Source organism: Toxorhynchites rutilus, chromosome 3 (genome assembly GCF_029784135.1).
Source record: "Toxorhynchites rutilus septentrionalis strain SRP chromosome 3, ASM2978413v1, whole genome shotgun sequence".
Taxonomy (NCBI): domain Eukaryota; kingdom Metazoa; phylum Arthropoda; class Insecta; order Diptera; family Culicidae; genus Toxorhynchites; species Toxorhynchites rutilus.
This window is the reverse complement of record NC_073746.1, coordinates 174,634,932-174,655,267: the sequence shown is the minus strand read 5'-3', so window position 1 is coordinate 174,655,267 and position 20,336 is coordinate 174,634,932. Positions and strand designations below refer to the sequence as shown.

General features: G+C 39.3%; 1 protein-coding gene across 1 annotated transcript; it reads right to left on the bottom strand.

The window, feature by feature from the left end:
• Nucleotides 1-17,137: 17,137 nt before the first annotated feature.
• LOC129777743 (replication termination factor 2) lies at nt 17,138-18,354 on the bottom strand. Its single transcript, XM_055784202.1, has 3 exons — nt 18,172-18,354; nt 17,726-18,097; nt 17,138-17,672 (listed from the first exon to the last, which is right to left on the bottom strand). Exons 1-3 carry the CDS (start codon nt 18,238-18,240, stop codon nt 17,241-17,243), a joined length of 873 nt encoding a protein of 290 aa, XP_055640177.1. The 5' UTR covers nt 18,241-18,354; the 3' UTR covers nt 17,138-17,240.
• Nucleotides 18,355-20,336: the final 1,982 nt, after the last annotated feature.

The window sequence follows — 20,336 nt, the reverse complement described above, 5'->3', positions numbered from 1 at the left end:
TATTTTCGTTTATACACGAAACAAAGAGGACAAAATCATCAGTCATGTCTGCCAGATCTATGCGGTCAAAAACGGACAAGGCGAATACAATGGTGAAAGGCACGAATGGTGGCGTGAAAACGGTGGCCACAGAAGATTTAGAGGTGTCCCATCCCGGTCACACATGTCAGGTATGCCGAGGAGAAGACACCAGCGAGATGGTGATGTGCGACAATTGCCGGAAATGGCATCACTTCCAATGTGTCGGTGTCACGCAGGAGGTTGAGAATCATCCCTGGAGCTGTACCAAATGCGGAACCGCAACCGGTGTCCAGACTACGATTTCAACCTCTGATACAGCCGATCAGTTAGGCGGTAGTCATAAGCAACAGTCGTCGAAGCCAGAAGTCGGAGATCCACCACTACGAGACCAGAAGCAAAATCATCACCAAGCCAACAACACCAAATTCGTGCAAGTACATGCACCAACTTGCCTTCCTAGCACATCCGGTACTAGTCATGCAAACGTTGTTCTCGATGTACCATTCGCTGCAACTGTCCAGCGGGAAGAAAAACGCGAAAAGAAAAACGCACCGAGAGCTACCTCATCTGGATCGAGTCGCTCCGCGCAAGCTGTCGCAAAACTGAAACTTCAGAAGCTGGAAGACCTGAGAATTGTAGAACTGCGTGAAGCAGAGCTTCAGCGAACAATTGCAGCAGAATCGGTGAGGAAGGAAAGGGCATACCTGGAACAGAAATATCAGCTGCTGGAGGAGGCTATGAGCGAAAATAACTCAGTTACCGGTGTGTCTGCAACACGAGTGAAAGAATGGGTTGTAGCTAGCAGCAATCAACATAAAGTGCACGAACGGAATCCTGCGGAAGGAAGCCAGATTGATCCGGCCAATCATTTAAGCGAAATCCAACAAGGGTACTCAACAACCATGGAAGATCCGAAGCCGAACATAAACCTTCCCGGCATAGGCCTTCCCCAAGCGCTCCATGTAACGGAGTTGTTGAATCCGATGCCGATATTCGATCCACCAAGACCTATAAATACAAGTGTACTTCATCCGGCCCTCCAAACAGAACCGCCGCGGTCTATGATCATCCAGAATGATCCTGAGTTTCTACGGAACCCAGAAAACACGAGGTTAAATTCGCAGCCCCTCAACGTTCCAATGGCTGTCTCAGATCGAAGACCTCTAGTAACGCACCCAATCCCTGGCGCCCGAATAGGGACCCTGCATCAACTACATGCAGATCCATTTGCTGCGCCTCCTTGTGCAGAATCGACGAGACCAGATCCAGTTTCGGCCCCAAGGCCCTCAGATCCTGTTTCGCAACAACCGCGACCAGAATTGAATCCTTCACATCCTATCTGTCATCCTAATTCGGATCCTCGTGCATCATTCCAACCACAGTGTACACAGTCTAATCATCAAGGTTCTGAGCGATCCAACCAAAACGATCGAGACGAAGAACATTATGATCCGTGTCCGCTTACCCGCAAACAATTAGCCGCTCGTCAAGCAATTTCGAGAGACTTGCCGATGTTCTCTGGGAACCCTGAGGAATGGCCTCTTTTCCTCTCCACCTTCAACAGTACGACAATGATGTGTGGGTTTACCGACGAGGAGAACATAGTTCGCCTGCAGCGGAGCTTAAAAGGTCGAGCATACGAAGCGGTAAAATGCCGACTAATGCATCCCTCCAATGTGACCGGAGTAATATCGACGCTCAAGATGTTGTTCGGACAACCTGAGGTTATTATTAGTTCGCTGATTAGAAAGATCAATTCCCTTCCACCACTGAAGGAGGATAAATTAGAAACGCTCGTAGACTTTGCTGTTCACGTAGAAAATTTTTGTGCGACAGTAGACGCGTGTGGACTGGAGGAATACTTCTATAATGTAACATTTCTCCATCAACTCGTCAGCAAACTACCACCTGCTATCAAATTAAATTGGGCACAACATAGGCAAACGCTTCCCATGATCAACTTACCATCGTTTAGCAGCTGGCTGTATACGTTAGCGGAAGCCGCTAGCGCCGTAATTATCCCCAATGTCACTTCTGATCCAACACCCGTTCGGAATGAGACTCGTGGTAGTAAAAAATGGAATTCCTACGTCAACGCACACTCGGAAGAAACTTCATCAAATTATCATAACACTCCATCATACAAACCAAATGCACTCAACGATGTCTGTCCAGTATGCAAAGGAACCTGCAAATGGATTGCCAAATGCAAGCATTTTATAGAGTTCTCTCGTGATGCACGTTGGGCTACAGTCCGAGACCTCGGACTTTGTCGGAGGTGCTTACGTCGACATAATGGTGGATGTCAAGCTAAACTCTGCGGAAAAAACGGATGCGAGTTAAAACATCATGAGCTGCTACATAACGACCAGAAAAACGCGTCGTCATCCTCCACTAAGCCAGTAGCAGCTTCTGCAAATAAACCTACGATGGTTCAGCGCAATAATCCATCTTCTCCAGGAACGAGTACATCTGAACACGGATGCCACACTCATCAGGTAACATCCAGCCGAATTCTTGTTGGCGTTAACGTCAGCGCGCCTCTACTGTGATCAGTCTCGACCAGCAACCACACCATCACAATCACTGACGCACACCTGCCTCGAGTCCGTGGTAAGATTGACAGATGAAGAAACCAAAACAGGAAGTAGAATATAAAAGAAACAAAAGAAAAAATCACAAAGAAAATATTGTATTGATTAAAAGCGGTATTCAAGGTCTTATCCTATTTTATGAAATTTTCCATAATTAAAATATTATAATAATTCCATAAATTAAAATATCCTATTTGATTAAACATAGAAGGACTAAACGTGAGTTAAATATTCTAGTATACTATGTATTCTAAAGTTAATTATATTTCAGGAAAATAATACGGGTGTTGGATCAGAAGTGACATTGGGGATGATTACGGCGCTAGCGGCTTCCGCTAACGTATACAGCCAGCTGCATACATTTGTTGACGCCGGCGACAGCGGGGTTGCTGCGGCTTGTTATCTGCGTTTCTCCCAGTATGACATCGTTGAATGCAGCTTAGTAGCTGCTAAAACGAGGGTTGCGCCATTAAAATACCTTTCAACGCCTAGATTGGAACTTCAAGCGGCCTTGATTGGTTCCAGGCTTGCTCGGTCCATATCAGGAGCACTATCGGTGAATATATCACGTCACTACTACTGGTCGGATTCACAAGACGTATTGTGTTGGATCCACTCAGATCATCGCCGCTACTCGGCGATGATCACCACACCACAGAAATGACCGAATGGAGATATGTGCCAACTAACCTAAACGTAGCGGATGAAGGGACGAAGTGGAAAGGGCTTCCGGATCTGTCTTCGGAAGCTAGATGGTTCAAAGGTCCTGAGTTTTTGCGACATCCAGAAGAAAATTGGCCACGTTCAAGTACTACAGTGAAAACCACCGACCTGGAGCTTCGCCCTAGTGTGCTAGCGCATTTCGTATCTCTAGAACCTATAGTTCGCGTAAGGGAATTTTCCAGTTGGAAACGGCTTATCAATGTAGTCGCCTTTGTTCAACGATTTCCTGCCAATTGCAGGTTGAAGCTCCTGAAGAAATCAATCGCGAGTGGACCAATTTCTGGACAAGAAATGTTGTCTGCCGAAATGTATCTAATTCGTCAAGCTCAGCAAGAATCTTTTCCAGATGAGATTGTCATCCTTCGAAAGCAGCAAAAGTGTTCGGCTCAAACCTCAAATCCGATTCCCCAGACTAGTGCATTGCACCAGAAAACACCTTGGATGGACCAAAATGGAATAATAAGAATGCGTGGACGTATCGCTGCATGTCACTATGCGACCGAAGATGCCAAGTATCCAATAATACTCTCGCGTGACCACCACACCACTAAATTAATCGTCGGTCATTACCATCAAAAATACCATCACCAAAACCATGAAACCGTGATAAACGAGATCCGTCAAAAATACAGCATACCGAAACTTCGCATGATCTTCAAAAAAGTACGTGGAGACTGCCAACTCTGCAAGAATAACCGGGCTATACCGTGTCCACCTATCATGGCTGACCTTCCCGAAGCACGACTTGCTGCTTTCGAACGCCCATTCACTCATGTTGGCATTGACTTTTTTGGGCCATATGAAATTGTTATTGGACGTCGAATTGAGAAAAGATGGGGAATGCTCGCAACTTGCCTCACGATCCGAGCGATTCATATCGAGGTCGTTCATTCCCTCAACACCGATTCATGCGTCATGGCAATACGAAACTTTATCTCTCGGCGAGGCAAACCGCGGGTGTTTCATAGCGACCGTGGCACCAATTTTATCGGTGCCAACAGAGAACTGAGGGAAGCGGAAAAATCTGTGAACCAAAATGATCTTATGAAAGAATTTGTGGATAGCGAAACGAAGTGGGAGTTTTTGCCACCCTCTTCTCCGCATATGGGCGGCAGCTGGGAGCGGTTGATTGGTTCCGTCAAGAAAAACCTGATGGCAATTCTACCCGCACGGAAGCTGTCGGATGAGGTCCTGCGGAATGTGCTTACCGAAATTGAAAACACGGTCAATTCTCGACCGCTAACTCACGTTCCAGTTGACGACGACTCAGCTCCTGCCTTGACACCTAACCACTTCCTCCTTGGGTCATCGAATGGAATTAAACCGCTCTGCACTCTCGATGACAGCGATGTCGTGTTAAAACAAGGCTGGACACTATCCCAAGTTCAGACTAACTTGTTTTGGAAGCGTTGGGTAAGCGATTACTTGTCTGAAATAACTCGACGTACCAAGTGGTTCGTCCATACAAAACCAATCGAAGTGGACGATATAGTGGTGATAGCCGATCCTAAGATGCCACGGAACTGCTGGCCGAAAGGCAGAATTATTTGCGTCCATCCTGGACGAGATCACCAACCCAGGTCTGCGACTGTGAGGACAATGACTGGTATATATGAGCGTCCGGTAGCCAAGTTAGCTGTGCTAGATGTGCGGCGCGGAGGAGCGTAAGTAGACCGAATGGTCGACGTACCTGGGGGGAGTGTTGGCGTTAACGTCAGCGCGCCTCTACTGTGATCAGTCTCGACCAGCAACCACACCATCACAATCACTGACGCACACCTGCCTCGAGTCCGTGGTAAGATTGACAGATGAAGAAACCAAAACAGGAAGTAGAATATAAAAGAAACAAAAGAAAAAATCACAAAGAAAATATTGTATTGATTAAAAGCGGTATTCAAGGTCTTATCCTATTTTATGAAATTTTCCATAATTAAAATATTATAATAATTCCATAAATTAAAATATCCTATTTGATTAAACTAAGAGGGACTAAACGTGAGTTAAATATTCTAGTATACTATGTATTCTAAAGTTAATTATATTTCAGGAAAATAATAATAAATCACATCACTACCATTGTGTTATTATTATTTCGGAAAGATTCCAATCCGGAGATCTGTTGGCAATTTCCAACAGCGCTGTTGGCAATTTCCAACACTTCCTATTTCTTGGCCAATTTTGTTTTTTGACATTTTTCGTTCGATCGATCCAAAGTGTATCTTTTCTATTCTTACGCACTCTCAGTGTTATTTTTCTCCTGCTCACACATCTGAAAAAAAAATAGCGCGCAGTGCGTGGGGTGCTTTACCAAGCAATATCTTTGAGTTTATATAAATATTATATGTTCTAGATCCTCCAAAACATCCTGAAGTTCAGACCAATCGATCTTGATGTCCATAACAAAAAAAAAATACCAAAAATTCATAGAGCCCGCGTGCTATGCTGGCTTTGAGTTTATATAACGTCTTAGCATCAGACGTGATAGGTCCTCCAAAACATTCTAAAGCTCGGAAGATCATAGTGTCAATGTGCTCCATATTTTTAATTGATATGAATATGAAAACCAAGTAATCTCCAAGTAATCAAGTAATCAAAATTAACTGTGGGAAACCTGAGAAGCTAACTGAGAGAACTTCTCGAAAACCAATCATCCCGGTGTTATTCATAGCGTATACACTTTATAGAACTCCATTTGCGACGGCGGAGATTTATTATTAGGAAACCTGGACAGATAACCAGAAGAACTCTAAAACTAATCGGACCGGCGATATATCGAACTCTAATCTGGAAGGGGAGAGTTATCTTTTGGAAACCCGAGAATCCGAGAGAACTCTCGCGTGTACACTTCATAGGAATCTCATCGTGACGGAGGAGAGTTATTTTTTGATAACCTGAGAAGGTAACCGAGAGCTTCTCTAAATCCAATATTCCCAGCGATATGTTCCGATAAATAAGCGATTCCCCTCGAGTTGTGGCAGCTTGGGCAAGAATGCAGTGGAAAAAGGGAGAGATCTTGGGAAGATGGCAACAACTATCGTGTGGAGACTTACTGAGACCGTCATTGAATCGTATAGGAAAAATTAAAAGAGATGAATTATTAAGAATCTTTAGTAACTATGTGAAATTCATTAATGACACTAATGGGATCAAAGATATTGCAAATATGGAATTTTATTTAGATATGAATTGACTATCTATTTTTTTATGTACAGAATAAACTTGTCATTGAGAAAAAAAAAGTTATCAATCGCGCGTACTCTGCATCGAAATTCAATCGCAACGGTGGAGAGTTATCTTTCTATAGGTAGTGGCCACGAATAGCAACTTACAACGGTTCTGCTTATGGGCTTTGGGATGTTCTTTTTCGGACTTGCTACTATAGAGATCCGTCATTCGCAGGTGAAGTTTTTTTATTTCATATTCTTCGTGAGTGGGAAAAAAAAAGCTACGAAGATGGTCAAAAAAACACTACAGAAATGTCAAAATTCGAGAAGGAAAAGAACAGAAAAATCAGGTTAGGTTAATCTCATTGTCGAGCAAAAAATACGAGATTTTTTAAGTTTTATCTAAACAACACCATATTTTTTAGAAGTTTTGACAATTTTTATTTCATATTCTTCGTGAGTGCGAAAAAAATAGCTACGAAGATGGCCAAAAAACACTACAGAAATGCCAAAATTCGAGAAGGAACAGAACAGAAAATTCAGGTTAAATTTGTTGCAGTAATCTATAAGCAGAAACCGTGTACATCAATTAATCTCATTGTCAAACAAAAAATACGAGATTTTTTTAAGTTTTATCTAAACAAAACCATATTTTTTAGAAGTTTTAGAAGAAAAGATCCTCAAATGTTTTTTCACAGTAATGTTCGAGTTGTGGAAAACGTTATTTTGATCTACTCGAATGGTTAATTCGTGGTTTATTTCGCTATTTTATGATCCACTATACGCTTTGAAGGGAATACTATTTATCGGACATTGGAATAAGTATAAAAAATGATTTCTGATAAATCAAAGCCGAACTTCTTAAAGTAAAACTATTTCACGGGATCCAGTTTCCTTCCAGTTTTTTTTTTGAGAGCAATCTCATCAATCTCCTGATCATAAAAGATTATTTGATTGCGATGAGTTTGGAAGAAATATAATTCTGCGCAATTTAATATATAACATGTTATTTTCTTACCTCTTTCAGTAGTGAAAACTGTATAAATGTTGACAATGGTTGAATCAAAAAAGGAAATTCGAGAGCACAATCAAAAACAAGTTGAAAAATGCATGGTTCCTGCATGTGAGGATTACCTTGGAAAGTCCGGAAGCAAAATATACGTGATTTGTTTTTGAGATTTAAGTTACATTATCATCATTTTCTTAGTTCAAAAACAAAATCCAAATGTCTCACCGATCGTTTGAGTTTCGCGTTAGATCGCCAATCACATTAACAATTTCGGATAAAAACTTTTTCTTCGTATTATTTGATTATTTAAAATATGTAGTCCTGACTCTTGCTAAACACGTTGAGCCCCGCGTCGGTTTTTGGCGACTGACACTGAATTTTGCGTTTAACTCGAACCGGTCTCATCGGTCTGACAGCGTACTTTTCGATTGGAGAGGGTCAGCACTGAAACTGAAACGACAGTAACAAAATTGTAAAATTATGTTCTGAAAAGTCTAATTAAAATCCGCAGCGACCGACGTGGGCCATACGGAGCGTTCATTGACGGTACCCTCCCAGCAAACATTAAATCGCACTTTTGCAAGCATATGCCAGTTAGGCGCATTATATGCTAACCAAATTTTAGGGCATATGATGTTATATATACGCTTGTTATGCGATTTAATGTTTGCTGGGCTGGCTCGGTTGGGACGCAACGTGTTAACCATTTGTCAATACATTTCCTGTTTTTTTTTTACAAAAAAATGTAATACAAAAACATTATCAAACACATTTCTAACGTGGTATTCTTTTGCATAGAAAACATATTCGATACCGAAAAAGTTGATTTTCATTCATAATTTTTATTTCAAAAATGTGTATATTTCTCCTGAAAATTCATTATTGTCATGATCGTTTCCCAAAATTGGAACACGAAGCTCAATCACGAAGTAATCAGAAAGACTTACGCCTAGATTCCGCGACATACAGTCTATGGCATTTATGCAAGCTAAACACAGGGTGCTCATACACTGTTTGACTGAAGTCAAATATTTAACTTTTTTTGACAGATAAAATTTGATCAACGCGTACTGATCAAATATATTTGACACAAAACACGACAAGCAAATATTCAGTTATTGGATGCCTAAAATTTTTTTTCGGTCTGTTCGTCAAACCTGTCGGTACATGCATAGGTTACCTTAAATATTTCAGTCCAATTGTTTCCATGTTATGTTCGAGGATTGACATATATGCACCTGAACGAGTTCTGCGATCTAGGCAATTTATCCAAGCTACACGCAGGAATACCCGATATGGCTCACACGATCCAATTAATTTTGTTTGTAGACGTCTTCATGTAGCATACAATTTGTTTGATTTTAATGTGTCTACTTGTACATTTCGTCAACGTTTATTTTCCTCGTGTCCATTTTAATTTATGTAGTAAGTTTCATAAAGACCTTGATGTCAAATGATGAATAATTAATAAAGACAATAAAGACATTGTTTGCCAATGATGAAATTTAAAGAGTGGCAAACAGAATAGTGTTTGTACAAGTTTCAAATCAAACATTATCTCTCAAAAAGTGTCAAATATTTCATCTTCGGACAAATAGTGTACGGCCACCTACAGTCTTTTCACTGAAGTAACGCTATGGATAATCATACCTTTCTACATAATTGACGTGTTTAAAAGTATCGTCTTCTATCCTACAGCCAACAGATCTCTGCGGCTTGCTCTCCAGAATGCTGGATAGTTTAAAAACATTCACCTCTACCGATCACGGACATTACAGTTGCATTATGCGAGATACGTTGCTATTCGTTCCATAAGCTGCTGTGCCACCCAGACGCTGGATGGTTCTCGAGAAACTTGGCAAAGCTGTTCACATGAGCGTACCAGCTTCTAGAAAGATGAAAAGTTTCACTGAATAAGGAAAAAAGATGCAAAAGTCTGCCTTATCGGCTAGCTTTACAATAAATAAATAACATTGTTTATCTTTTTCCTACAATAGCACAGTGAGTACGAATTTTACGTGGACAACATCGCCAAATTCATAATAACTATACCAATCAATGATACTAAAGCAAAGGGTTGATACAGATTTCGATACAGATTTCCTGAGGAAAAACACAGTTTAAAAGATTTTTTGAGACCAAAAACACAGATTTTATTAACAGATTTTATAAACCCTGGTCAGAAGTCTCCACTGTCGACGGTCATCTGCCATAACTTTCACATGCCGCCAGGTAAGATAGGCATCAACAGTTTGGATGCCATTGGTAAGGCTACGCCGCCACGAGTCTCTGGGTCTGTCTCTTCCGCGCTGTCCTTGTGGATTCCAGTCGAGGGCCTCTCTGCAGATCTCGTTTGCTCCTCTCCTCAAGGTGTGTCCGATCCACTTCCACTTACGTTAGCGAATTTCCGTGGCTATCGGGCGCTGATGACATCGACGATGGAGGTCCACATTGGATATCCAGTTGTGAGGCCACCATGCTCGAATTATGTATCGCAGGCAACAATTAACGAAAACCTGGAGTTTTTGCGTTGTCTCCGCCGTGACGCACCACGTTTCGCAGGCGAACAATGGGCCTGATCACGAACGTCACTTCACGGTGAAAACGAAGTGAATTGTGTACAACGTTATTACGGTTGTTGTGTGTAGAATCCAGAAGAGTTCATCCGTCGTGACAACTTTGTTATTATGAATATCATGATACTGTCATGTCACGGAGAAAAACCGGTATATTTGTCACTTGTGTTTTAGATGGTGAAAGCTAGTCACGCGGAATGGAGTAAGTTTAATTTCGTATTTATTTTGCTTTTTTGCTAACTTTTTGAATATTGGCTTGTCTTGTTTAAGAAACAAAAGATAAACAAACAGCAATTTACCTGCCTGGTGCCCTTTATAGAATGAAATTCTGACGTATCCAGAGGACGTAAATTTGTTTGTTTGGATTCCGTGAATGCGCTATGGGATGTTATTAAGGATTTAAAATGTAGCTCCCGTAGGCCCATTGAAACATGGCGAAGGTCTACTTCCGATTGTCCTGAATTAACAGAAATTTTTTGTTTCTAGTTTTAGGATTAGACTAAGAGAGAGTTGCAACACCATAAAATGGCAATGAAGGCCACTGGTCCAAATACGATCATTGTGATTGATTATGTATAATAATGATTTGTTGATATTTTGAATATAAAATAATAAGGTTTTCCCACATTGCAGAGTTAGTTTTTGTAATTCAAACATTCAAATTGGCGGACCAGACCAGAATCAGGACGATAGTTATAACTTTTTACGTTACAGATATTTTCAACGGTATTGTTTTGAAGACATACCTTGAATGAAATATTATGTGCTGACCAGTTTCTGTTTAAATAATTAAATCAAACCTCATTTCCCTTATATCAAATTACACGAGAATGGGAATGATACGATGAATAAACTTCAGAATCCCATATGGAAGTAGCTCAGATAATACTTATCGTGAGGTGGATAAATTGGGGTTTGTTCTGAAATATAGAAGATGTTATTATTCATCAGAATTGTAGAAACGGTTCATAAAAATGATTCTAAATATTTCTCACTATTCAAACGAGTAAGACAGAGCTAAGTACAAGAGTATGCGAGATTTCGATTATTAAACATAATAGTCATGTTTCATCTCTAGCGTAAAATTACATTTCTATATGTTCAACAACTACATTTTTCCCGAGCAACCAAGTATTCCTCCTCATCTTTGAGCCAGCATTTGATGCAGCAAACTAATCATCGAGATATAATCGCATAGCTTGTCATTCTAAAACATACGATCAATAAAATGGAATATTTTCTCATACGCTGTATTGATTTTACTTGCATAAAGTTTAAACGTCCGAAATTATGCAACCGACCCAACGTTCAAACACCCGACATTATGCAACCAACCTAACTCTTATAAACAGGAATGAACACTTTCACTTCACGGAGTTCATTTTTACACGCAACTGTCCGTGACAATGATGATAGACACAAAAAGATTAAGTGAAGTGTACGTGACGTGCCAGCGTACGTGGCAGTGATGTTCATGATCGGGCCCAATGTCATCGGCTAAATCCATGTCGTATATGTGCTCCATTCTTAAAAGATTCCAAAGCAATTCTCTGTTTGGTCTCCTGTCAAGAACTCCAACTAGTACTTCATCCATGACGATAAGAAACAGTAGCGGTATGTACCGGCAGGAGCTTGTATTGGGTCGGGCAGGACGCCATTGTGCAATACCTTGCACGAGAACGCCTCGTACTGAGCCTCTATAGCTGCATGCTCGAGACAAAAATATTTCTTACATTTCATGCAGTTGTAGCGTGTTTTTTGGGTCTTTTTTCAAAAAGAAGAATGTATAACAATCTTCTGGATAGTTTTTTTTATCACATTTGTTTATTTCAGGCTCATTAGCATTTTAGCTGTAACAGAGCCGAATTGTAATCGTGTACATGTCACATGTTTATCATATCTATAATTAGCACATTACACAGTTGCCATTTTCGGCGTAAGAGTTTTTCCTTCTGTTCTTCCACTATCCAGTTAGACCGGACCGGACCGGTCTCCGCTAGTTGATTGATCATTGTTGAGTTATTTATAATATAAAGTTTGCATATTTCTAATATTCTTTTTTTTTTTTTTTGTATTCTTGCAAAATAAAGAATTAATGCCTTTTTAGAAGGTTGCATAAAAAGATGATAAGATAAAAGTATTCCTAGGAACTTCCTCTTCTTTTTCTTGTTTTCTCGTCGTTATTGTTCATTATAAAAATATATCCCCGAAACTGTAACTGTAAAAAAAATAACCATAAGCCACCGATTAGTTTATAGTTGACCATTTAGAACTCTTCCAAAAGTGCAATTCTTTCACAAGTGTGTATTTGTATTTTGCGAATAACTATACGAAAGTCAAACATTTGTAATTTGCTTTTGCACGTGTGAATCTAACAACGAATATATCGACGAATAAAATATGAATCCGTTCAATCCGGTGACAAAAATAACTAAAAACAAACACAAATAGTCCGGTAATGGTCTTATGTATTGGGTCTGATCACGAACGTCACATCACGGTGAAAACGAAGGGAATTGTATACAACGTTATTACGGTTGCCACCGTGTGTGTAGAATCCGGAAGAGTTCATCCGTCGTGACAACTTTGATGAACTCGGTGTTATTTTGAATGCCACGATACTGTCATGTCACGGAGAAAGACAAGTATATTTGTCACTTGTGTTTTAGATGGTGAAAGCTAGTCACGCTGAATGGAGTAAGTTTAATTTCGTACTCGTACTTTGAATGAAAGAATATTAGAAAAGTGATAATAAGTTTCAAACAAGGAAAATGAGTCTATCATTGCAAAGCATTCACAAAGCATTATTTTTAAATTATTTTCAAGTTCTTTTTACATAATTTTTATATCAGTCTAAAAAAACCTCAATCACTATCTGCTTTTTGCAAATACCCATTAGATGTTTTATATGAAGATTATGCTTCTGACCGACGCTACTGACCAGTTTCTGTTTAAATAATTAAATCAAAATAAAAAAATTCCGTATATCAATTACACGAGAATGGGAAGGATAAGAGGATTAAACTTTAGAATCCCATATGGGAGTAACTCAGATTATACTGATCGTGGGGTGGATAAATTCGGGTTCGAGATATAGAAGATATTATTATTCATCAAAATTGTAGAAATGGTTCTTAAAAAATGATTCTAACCTTGATCTATACTTCTCATTGTCCAAACGAGTAAGACAGAGCTAAGAACAAGAGTTTGCGAGATGTTGATTATTGAACATATTAGTCATGTTTTAACTCTAGAGTAAAGTGACCATATGACCAGAGGTCTAACGCGGGACACCAAACAAAAAAACAACGTTGTGTATATAAGTTACTAGCTAACCCGGCAAACTTCGTCTCGCCCATTTAATTGATTAATTCTCGAGTAATGCAGAAATTTGTGTTTTATTTGTATGGCAGCCACCCCTAAGAGAGGGGGAAGGGGTATCTAACCACCATAGAAACATTCATTGCACCCTAAAGTTTCCATATGCCTAATTTGGTTTAATTTGCTTGATTAATTCTCGGGTAATGCAAAAATTTGTGTTTCATTTGTACGGCAGGCCCCTCTAAGAGAGGGGGAAGGAGTATCTTAACACCATAGAAACATTTATTGCATCCTAAAACCTCCACATGCCAAATTTGGTTTCATTTGCTTGATTAATTCTCGAGTAATGCAGAAATTTGTGTTTCATTTGTATAGCAGCCCCCCCCCTTAGAGAGGGGGGAGGGGTCTCAAAATATCACGAAAACCTTCCCCGGCCCCAAAAACCCCTACATACCAATTTTCATGTCGATCGGTTCAGTAGTTTCCGAGTCTATAAGAATCAGACAGACAGACAGACATCACTCCATTTTTATATATATAGATAGATAGATGTAAACATGAGCTGTAAAAATATACAGAAATGATCTAACCAGTCTTGATTATTCGTGAAATTTTTGGCATGACAAATAATGCGAAAACCGTCAGTATAAATATATTTTTACCCAAGATCTTTCAATTCATTTTGTACATTTAATGGTACAAACTGATAACTTACGCTTTCAAATACTCCACCTCTATTTCCTCATGAAAATCTTTCAGCGTTGACGGTATGAATATTTAAATTACTGTAAACCTTGATAATTATCCCTTCAACATCTACGGGAAGTTGATCCGCAGCCGCCTTAATTGTGTTGCTGAAGATATAAGCATCGCGTCCTACAACTATTGTCGATATTTAAGTTGATCCTTAAGCTTGTCATAGACGTCTTGGCCTTCCCTAAGAGGGCCGCCAAAATTCGTGTTCATATTATCTGTCGAATATGCAGAGCAATGTGCATATGATATTTGATAAAAATTTCAAAAATTGATGCGATGATTTCAGACGTATGATTTCTGAACACTGAATCAGAACATTCGTTTCAATCGGTTACGATTCCCGCACAGATCACGATAGAATTTTGACTCATCGAGAAAACGATCTAGAACTAGCGACTAACTAAGTTTTGACAAACGCGGGACGTTTCGCGGGACGTAATCTGACGCGGGACACTTTGCTGAAACGCGGGACTGTCCCGCGAAAAGCGGGACGTCTGGTCAGTTTACTCTAGAGTAATTTATGGAAAGAAAAAATAAAATTACATTCCCATATGTACAACAACTACATTATTCACTAACGCACCAATCAAATGAATCATGGGATGAGTCCAAATAGTTGGCATTGACACATCGATTCATCGAGGTATAATCGCAAACTTCCCAGGTAACCAGTAAGCACTTAGAAATGGTCTTAAATCAGCACTGTATCACCATATAGAATACTGAATAAATGCTTATCAAGCGCTATAAACCAATATAGGGTGGATATAATGCCAAAAAGGGGAAATATAGGGCCCTTTTAATGCTTAAGTTACAGCTTTAAATAAGCATTACTAAAGCTTACTTAAATAATATGAAATAATATTAATATGATTTCATAAAAACGTCAAGATGTTTTTCTTCCGTTTTTTCTAGGAAAAAGCCATTGGAATCAATCGACAGAAAACAAAAAAAAAATCATATACATTTCATGGGCCCACCCACACAGATTTATTGCAGATTATTGCATGTTGTTATTGAGGTTATAACAGTACTCTTCTTTATTTAGATCTACGGCACACTGTTTGGAATGAGAAATAATTATTATATTAAAAATACCTTGTGAGATTCGAACCGGGGTACTTCTGCAACATGTGTGTTTCTCTGTTGTGTCTTTGCTATCTTGACCACTGTTGATATAGATGTATGAGTTGAAAAGAGTCATATTAAAACAACCGCTTAGGTATCTGCTCAAAAAGATCATGTATGAGCGGGTTTTGCTGGCCGGCTTGGAAGCATATTCTTGGCCTAAAACATCCATGTCATGTGCTAAGTATGTTGAATAAATAAAAAAAATAATCATGCTAATAAAATGGTAAAAAATTGTTTTTATTCGCTTTCTAATACTCTATCGTTAGAAGTTTATAAATATCGAGCTTTTTCTACTTATACTTGTTGGTCCAAGACTGTTAGGCGATGCTGTTGTATCTGCCCACACTGGAGGCCTCGGAGTGTTCGCTGCTTCAGACTGCTAGCTCCTCGAGTTGCTTCCGGTTCGTCTCGCGTAATCTTAAATATGTCAAAATGATTATTAAAAACCTTCAAATAAAATCAAAAACTCGCACTTACTTTTTGGCATCCCTGTTTTCAAACGAGTCGCTAGCTAATAAGGATACGACTTCAAATCTCAAAAAGTGAGAGCTGCATTCAAGTCATACGCCTCCAAGAATGCCGTAAAAGTTCTTCGGTGTTCATTCGAGGCGTATTTTCCATCTCATTCGCCGGCCATAATAAAGTAAGACGAGTGACTTGGACTATCCCACGTCATTCGAGGCGTAGAATAAACCCCAATGTGTTTGGGCGTACAAGCCCTTCAGACACGTTTTAAATTTCTTTGTATTTTAAACATATACGCGATTTACTGCGAAAGAAGTCATCATTAAACTTATGTCTAAACATGCTCCAGATAATTTACTGTATAACAAGCTTGCCCTTAGTTTGCAAGTTCATTTGCGTTCTGAAATACGTTGCAGCTTGATTGATAATACACTCATCTACTAATTTGATCAAGAGATTACAATGTGTTAACATAGCTAAATAGAGACTAGAATAAAGTGATTGAAAAAGAATTTAAAAAAAAATGCTTGGTTACCTATGTGCATGGCGTTTTTTACATAGTACTATGTCTTTGATTTCTATATATGCAAACCTGTTTTTGCGTGTTTTGCGTTTTGCGTGATTCCTCGTTTGAGCGATTTTATTATGACATCGGGTCTTGAATCACACAAACTAATCGTACAAATAATAAAATCGCAACGCACAAATGAGAAATCGCGCAAAAAACAACCGCACAAAAACAGTTTTACCTGTATAGGGATATAGGGGGGTCACTCCACGGAATATATAATGATTCATCAAGTGTATCAAACCCATATTACTCAAAATCGTTATTGCGATATATTTTGTTTTATATACCATTAGACAGGAAATTTATCCAGTTTTTTTTCCTGCAACACGAACAGAAAATATAGTAAAAAACTAAACAATTTGTCAATTTGACGCACTAACCACTCGCTTTCCTCCCTCAGGCGGCTCGCACACCGGAGCAACAAGCAACTAGCAAGCTGCAATACGCAATATGCAACAGGTAACATATTTTGTTGTTCTTCGCATACCAGAGCAATAATAACGCCTGACATTATGCAAACAATCTACTTAATGTACGAAACTTGTCAAATTATGAGCGATAAGTTGCTCTTCAACCAACACGTCGTGTTGCTAGCCATATGTGTTGCTCTGTACCTCTGGGGTCTGAGGTATGACTTCATTCTAAAAAAGGGGTCTCTAGCCCAAAACAGTTTGAGAACCCTTGCGCTAAACGATGACGAACGACGAATAACGAAGCTAGAGAGAACCGCAAATCCGTAGTGTTGATATTTTCTGAGAAATGAACGATTTATTGATTTCTCGGTCTGACAGACCAATGCGCGAGTGTAGGAGTGTTAAGCAATATTTTATTGAACAAAATGTGGATTAATACATGTTTCTGTATGGGAATTTTCATTGAATATTTATTCTAGCATCTGTTTAATATTTCCTAATTATAAAATGGATTGTAAGTAACCCAATGCGCTCTTTTCTGATCTTTTTCGCTGTCGTGAGTAGTGAACAGAGATTTATATACTGCCGTTGCATTCGGATCTTCAGCAACACTATATCCATCTTTCGATTTCTTGAATATCGGGTCGTCACCAATTTTATCGCTTATCAAAGCCCTTTTGTTCGGTACAATAGGCTTAAGTGACGAACCTGATGGCTTACCGGGAACTGTAGGTCGAGACGGTCCAGCCTCTTGAGCAGTATCGGTTTTTGCTTCGGAAGCACACATCTTCTCTTTTGCTTTTGCCTTAGCTTTCTTTTCCGCTTTGATACGTGCCACACGAGATTCCAATCGTGTACGCATCAAATCGACATCGTCATCCGATCCGTTCAGAACCACAACGTCCTGTTCCGAGAACGCTTTCTGACACTGTAAAAAATAGTTTCAAAATGAGCTGAAATAATATAATCACTTTGTCTTACCACTGAGCAAATCTTGTCTTTAATTTCCTTCAGGGCTCGTTCCGCGAAGACACAACCACAAGTCCACAGAGCAACAAAACGAAACTGACCGCTCATTTCCAGACCAATCAAGGAGCAGATAAATTGTGCGCTTCTATCGTCATTTGCTTGTTCATATGCTGGATTTGCTGTCAAATTGAGATCTTTAATATCCTTAAGTGATTTGATATGAGCACACGATTCAGGCATTTTGTCTTTTTCCAAGAGGTGTTCAATAATATTTTGCTTGGAATAAAGCCTGCCAAGCCCACACATTACAATTGGCCGCTGCAATTTTTCCTGGGTGAGACTGCAATGTTTCCAACGAAATTGGCGTTCCGCATCTTTATCTTTCTGAAAGTTGTAAACATAAATATATAAGCATTCGTATCAATAATTATTTAAATTGAACTTATCCCAATAAATACCTGTTCTGGTTTCTTTTTTAGCCGCACCAATTCGTCTCGCCTAGGAATAGTACCACCATCACAACCCATTTTTAAGTATTATGCTTTTTGAAGAATAAAACAAGTTATTCAATGAAATATTCAACAATATGTAAGTGATGACAGAATGCTATTGATTTCACAATCATAAACTTCAAACAACACCGGGGGGTGATATTGAACCAGTGATGCCAAATGTGAATACATATTTCATTTCGAAGACGTTTGACTTAAGATTTATGTACTGAGCGAAATAATTGAAAATATAACGATTTTTTTGGCAAATGCTACCAATCTATAGCCATTTTCTATCGTACTAATAAACATATACGTCAAGTGGAACCATGATTCGTACCCAATATCGGCTACATTTTCCCGGCGAAAATGCAAGTATTAGAATTATATCAGAACTCTTACTTTCGTATTGCCTTATGGCAACAATAAATAGGTGCACCATTCTTCAGATATGAAAACATTCAAGTTTACTTATGTTATCGAGTTAGATTTACTAACCTCTGGTAGGGATGTGGAACAGTTGGCAATATGTACAAAAAAAACTGTACATTCTACTAATGTTTGCGTTACCAAAGGTATTTGGTAGTTTTTTACCAAGGACTTTTCTAAGTTTGTATACTTGGTACTTGTGTGGCACCATAAGCTATAATAATAAACTTGCCGATATGCCTCACTGTAATATCCCACCTTGTATGCATATACTTGATGCACATACACACGCACCTTACGCATCGTGCAGCAACGAAGCAGTGATTCGGTTCATCCAGGCGCGTTGGGTGATTCCTCGGTAATGGATGTCGCACAGTACTTACGTATTAACGCTACCGGAACCGATGTATAATAGAATAATGTTGTTGTCTTGTTGTTTTTAGTGTTTGGATATTTTTTAGTGCTGCGGAAATGCGTATTTGGGATTTGCGGTATGTCACTCATATTTCAAAGCAAAAATTAATGTAATGCACCGAGTAAACGTATGTCGTCTGACACTCGCTAAAGCTCGTTCGGACTAAACTAAACATATGTTTGTTTACGAGTGGCCGCTGCTCTCGATGGTGGATCGGCGGCCGACTCGGATTACGTCACCTCGGTGGCTTGGGCCGCCTCGGCTGCTTATCCTTGTGAGATGGTTACTTCGTCCCCAACACATTGACCTTAGAATAAATTCATAATGAAAATTTAGCTCCATTGGTGTTCATACGTAAATACCGCGAATCCCAAACATGCTTTTCCGTAGCCCTCAAAAATAACAAAACACTGCAAACAACAACAATACAAAAGATAACTGAGTGCCCGTGGGATCAATAAAATTACTATCCATTGTATTTCGGCTTCGGTGGTGTTAATAGATAAGTACCGTACACTTTTTTAACCGCCTTCTGGATAAAACTTTTCAAGATATCAAGTTTTTTGGCCAAATCCCGCATTGAAATGTTCGAATTACGCTTGAAAAGAGTAGTCGCCACTCTCTCGGGTTATCCAACTCCGCACTAATAGTCCACTGTTATCCGTTCCGGGTTTTAAATGTGATTGATTAAAATGATTTGGTTGATTTCGATCAAGTATGAAAAAAGTTATTAAAAGTTAGTCCACCGACACGAAATTCCTAAAATCCATACATATTAAAAATAAGTGCTATATGCCACACACTGATTATATATGAGTTGTTTTTATTCTCAATAAGTCTACTATTAGTAACATGGGAAGGAGTTTCCGAATTTATATGGTATTTTGCACTGTTGACGTTGAAAATTTTATACAAACTTTAGCAATTTAAAACTGCCTTAGGGCCGACTAATCTGACAGAGAATAGTTGGCCTCATACAAACTAATGTCATATCCAGATGTCGACACTATTCCGCCGTCAACGCGAATTCCCGTTCTGGCCAGGGAGTTGGAAAAAGACTGACTCGTTCCAGAAGCCATACAATACCATGCAGATTGTATTTCTTTTCATCACATGATGCAGGAAAAGAAAAGGATTGAATAATGAGCTACGTTACTTTTCAACACACAATTCTGATAGTTTCAAAAGGATTGCCTAGAAAGTTTCAATATTTTTCAACACGTTGACTGACATGCACCTTTGCAAGAAGGTCTCCGTCAGCCCATTCGTGCTATAGAGGGAAGCGTGC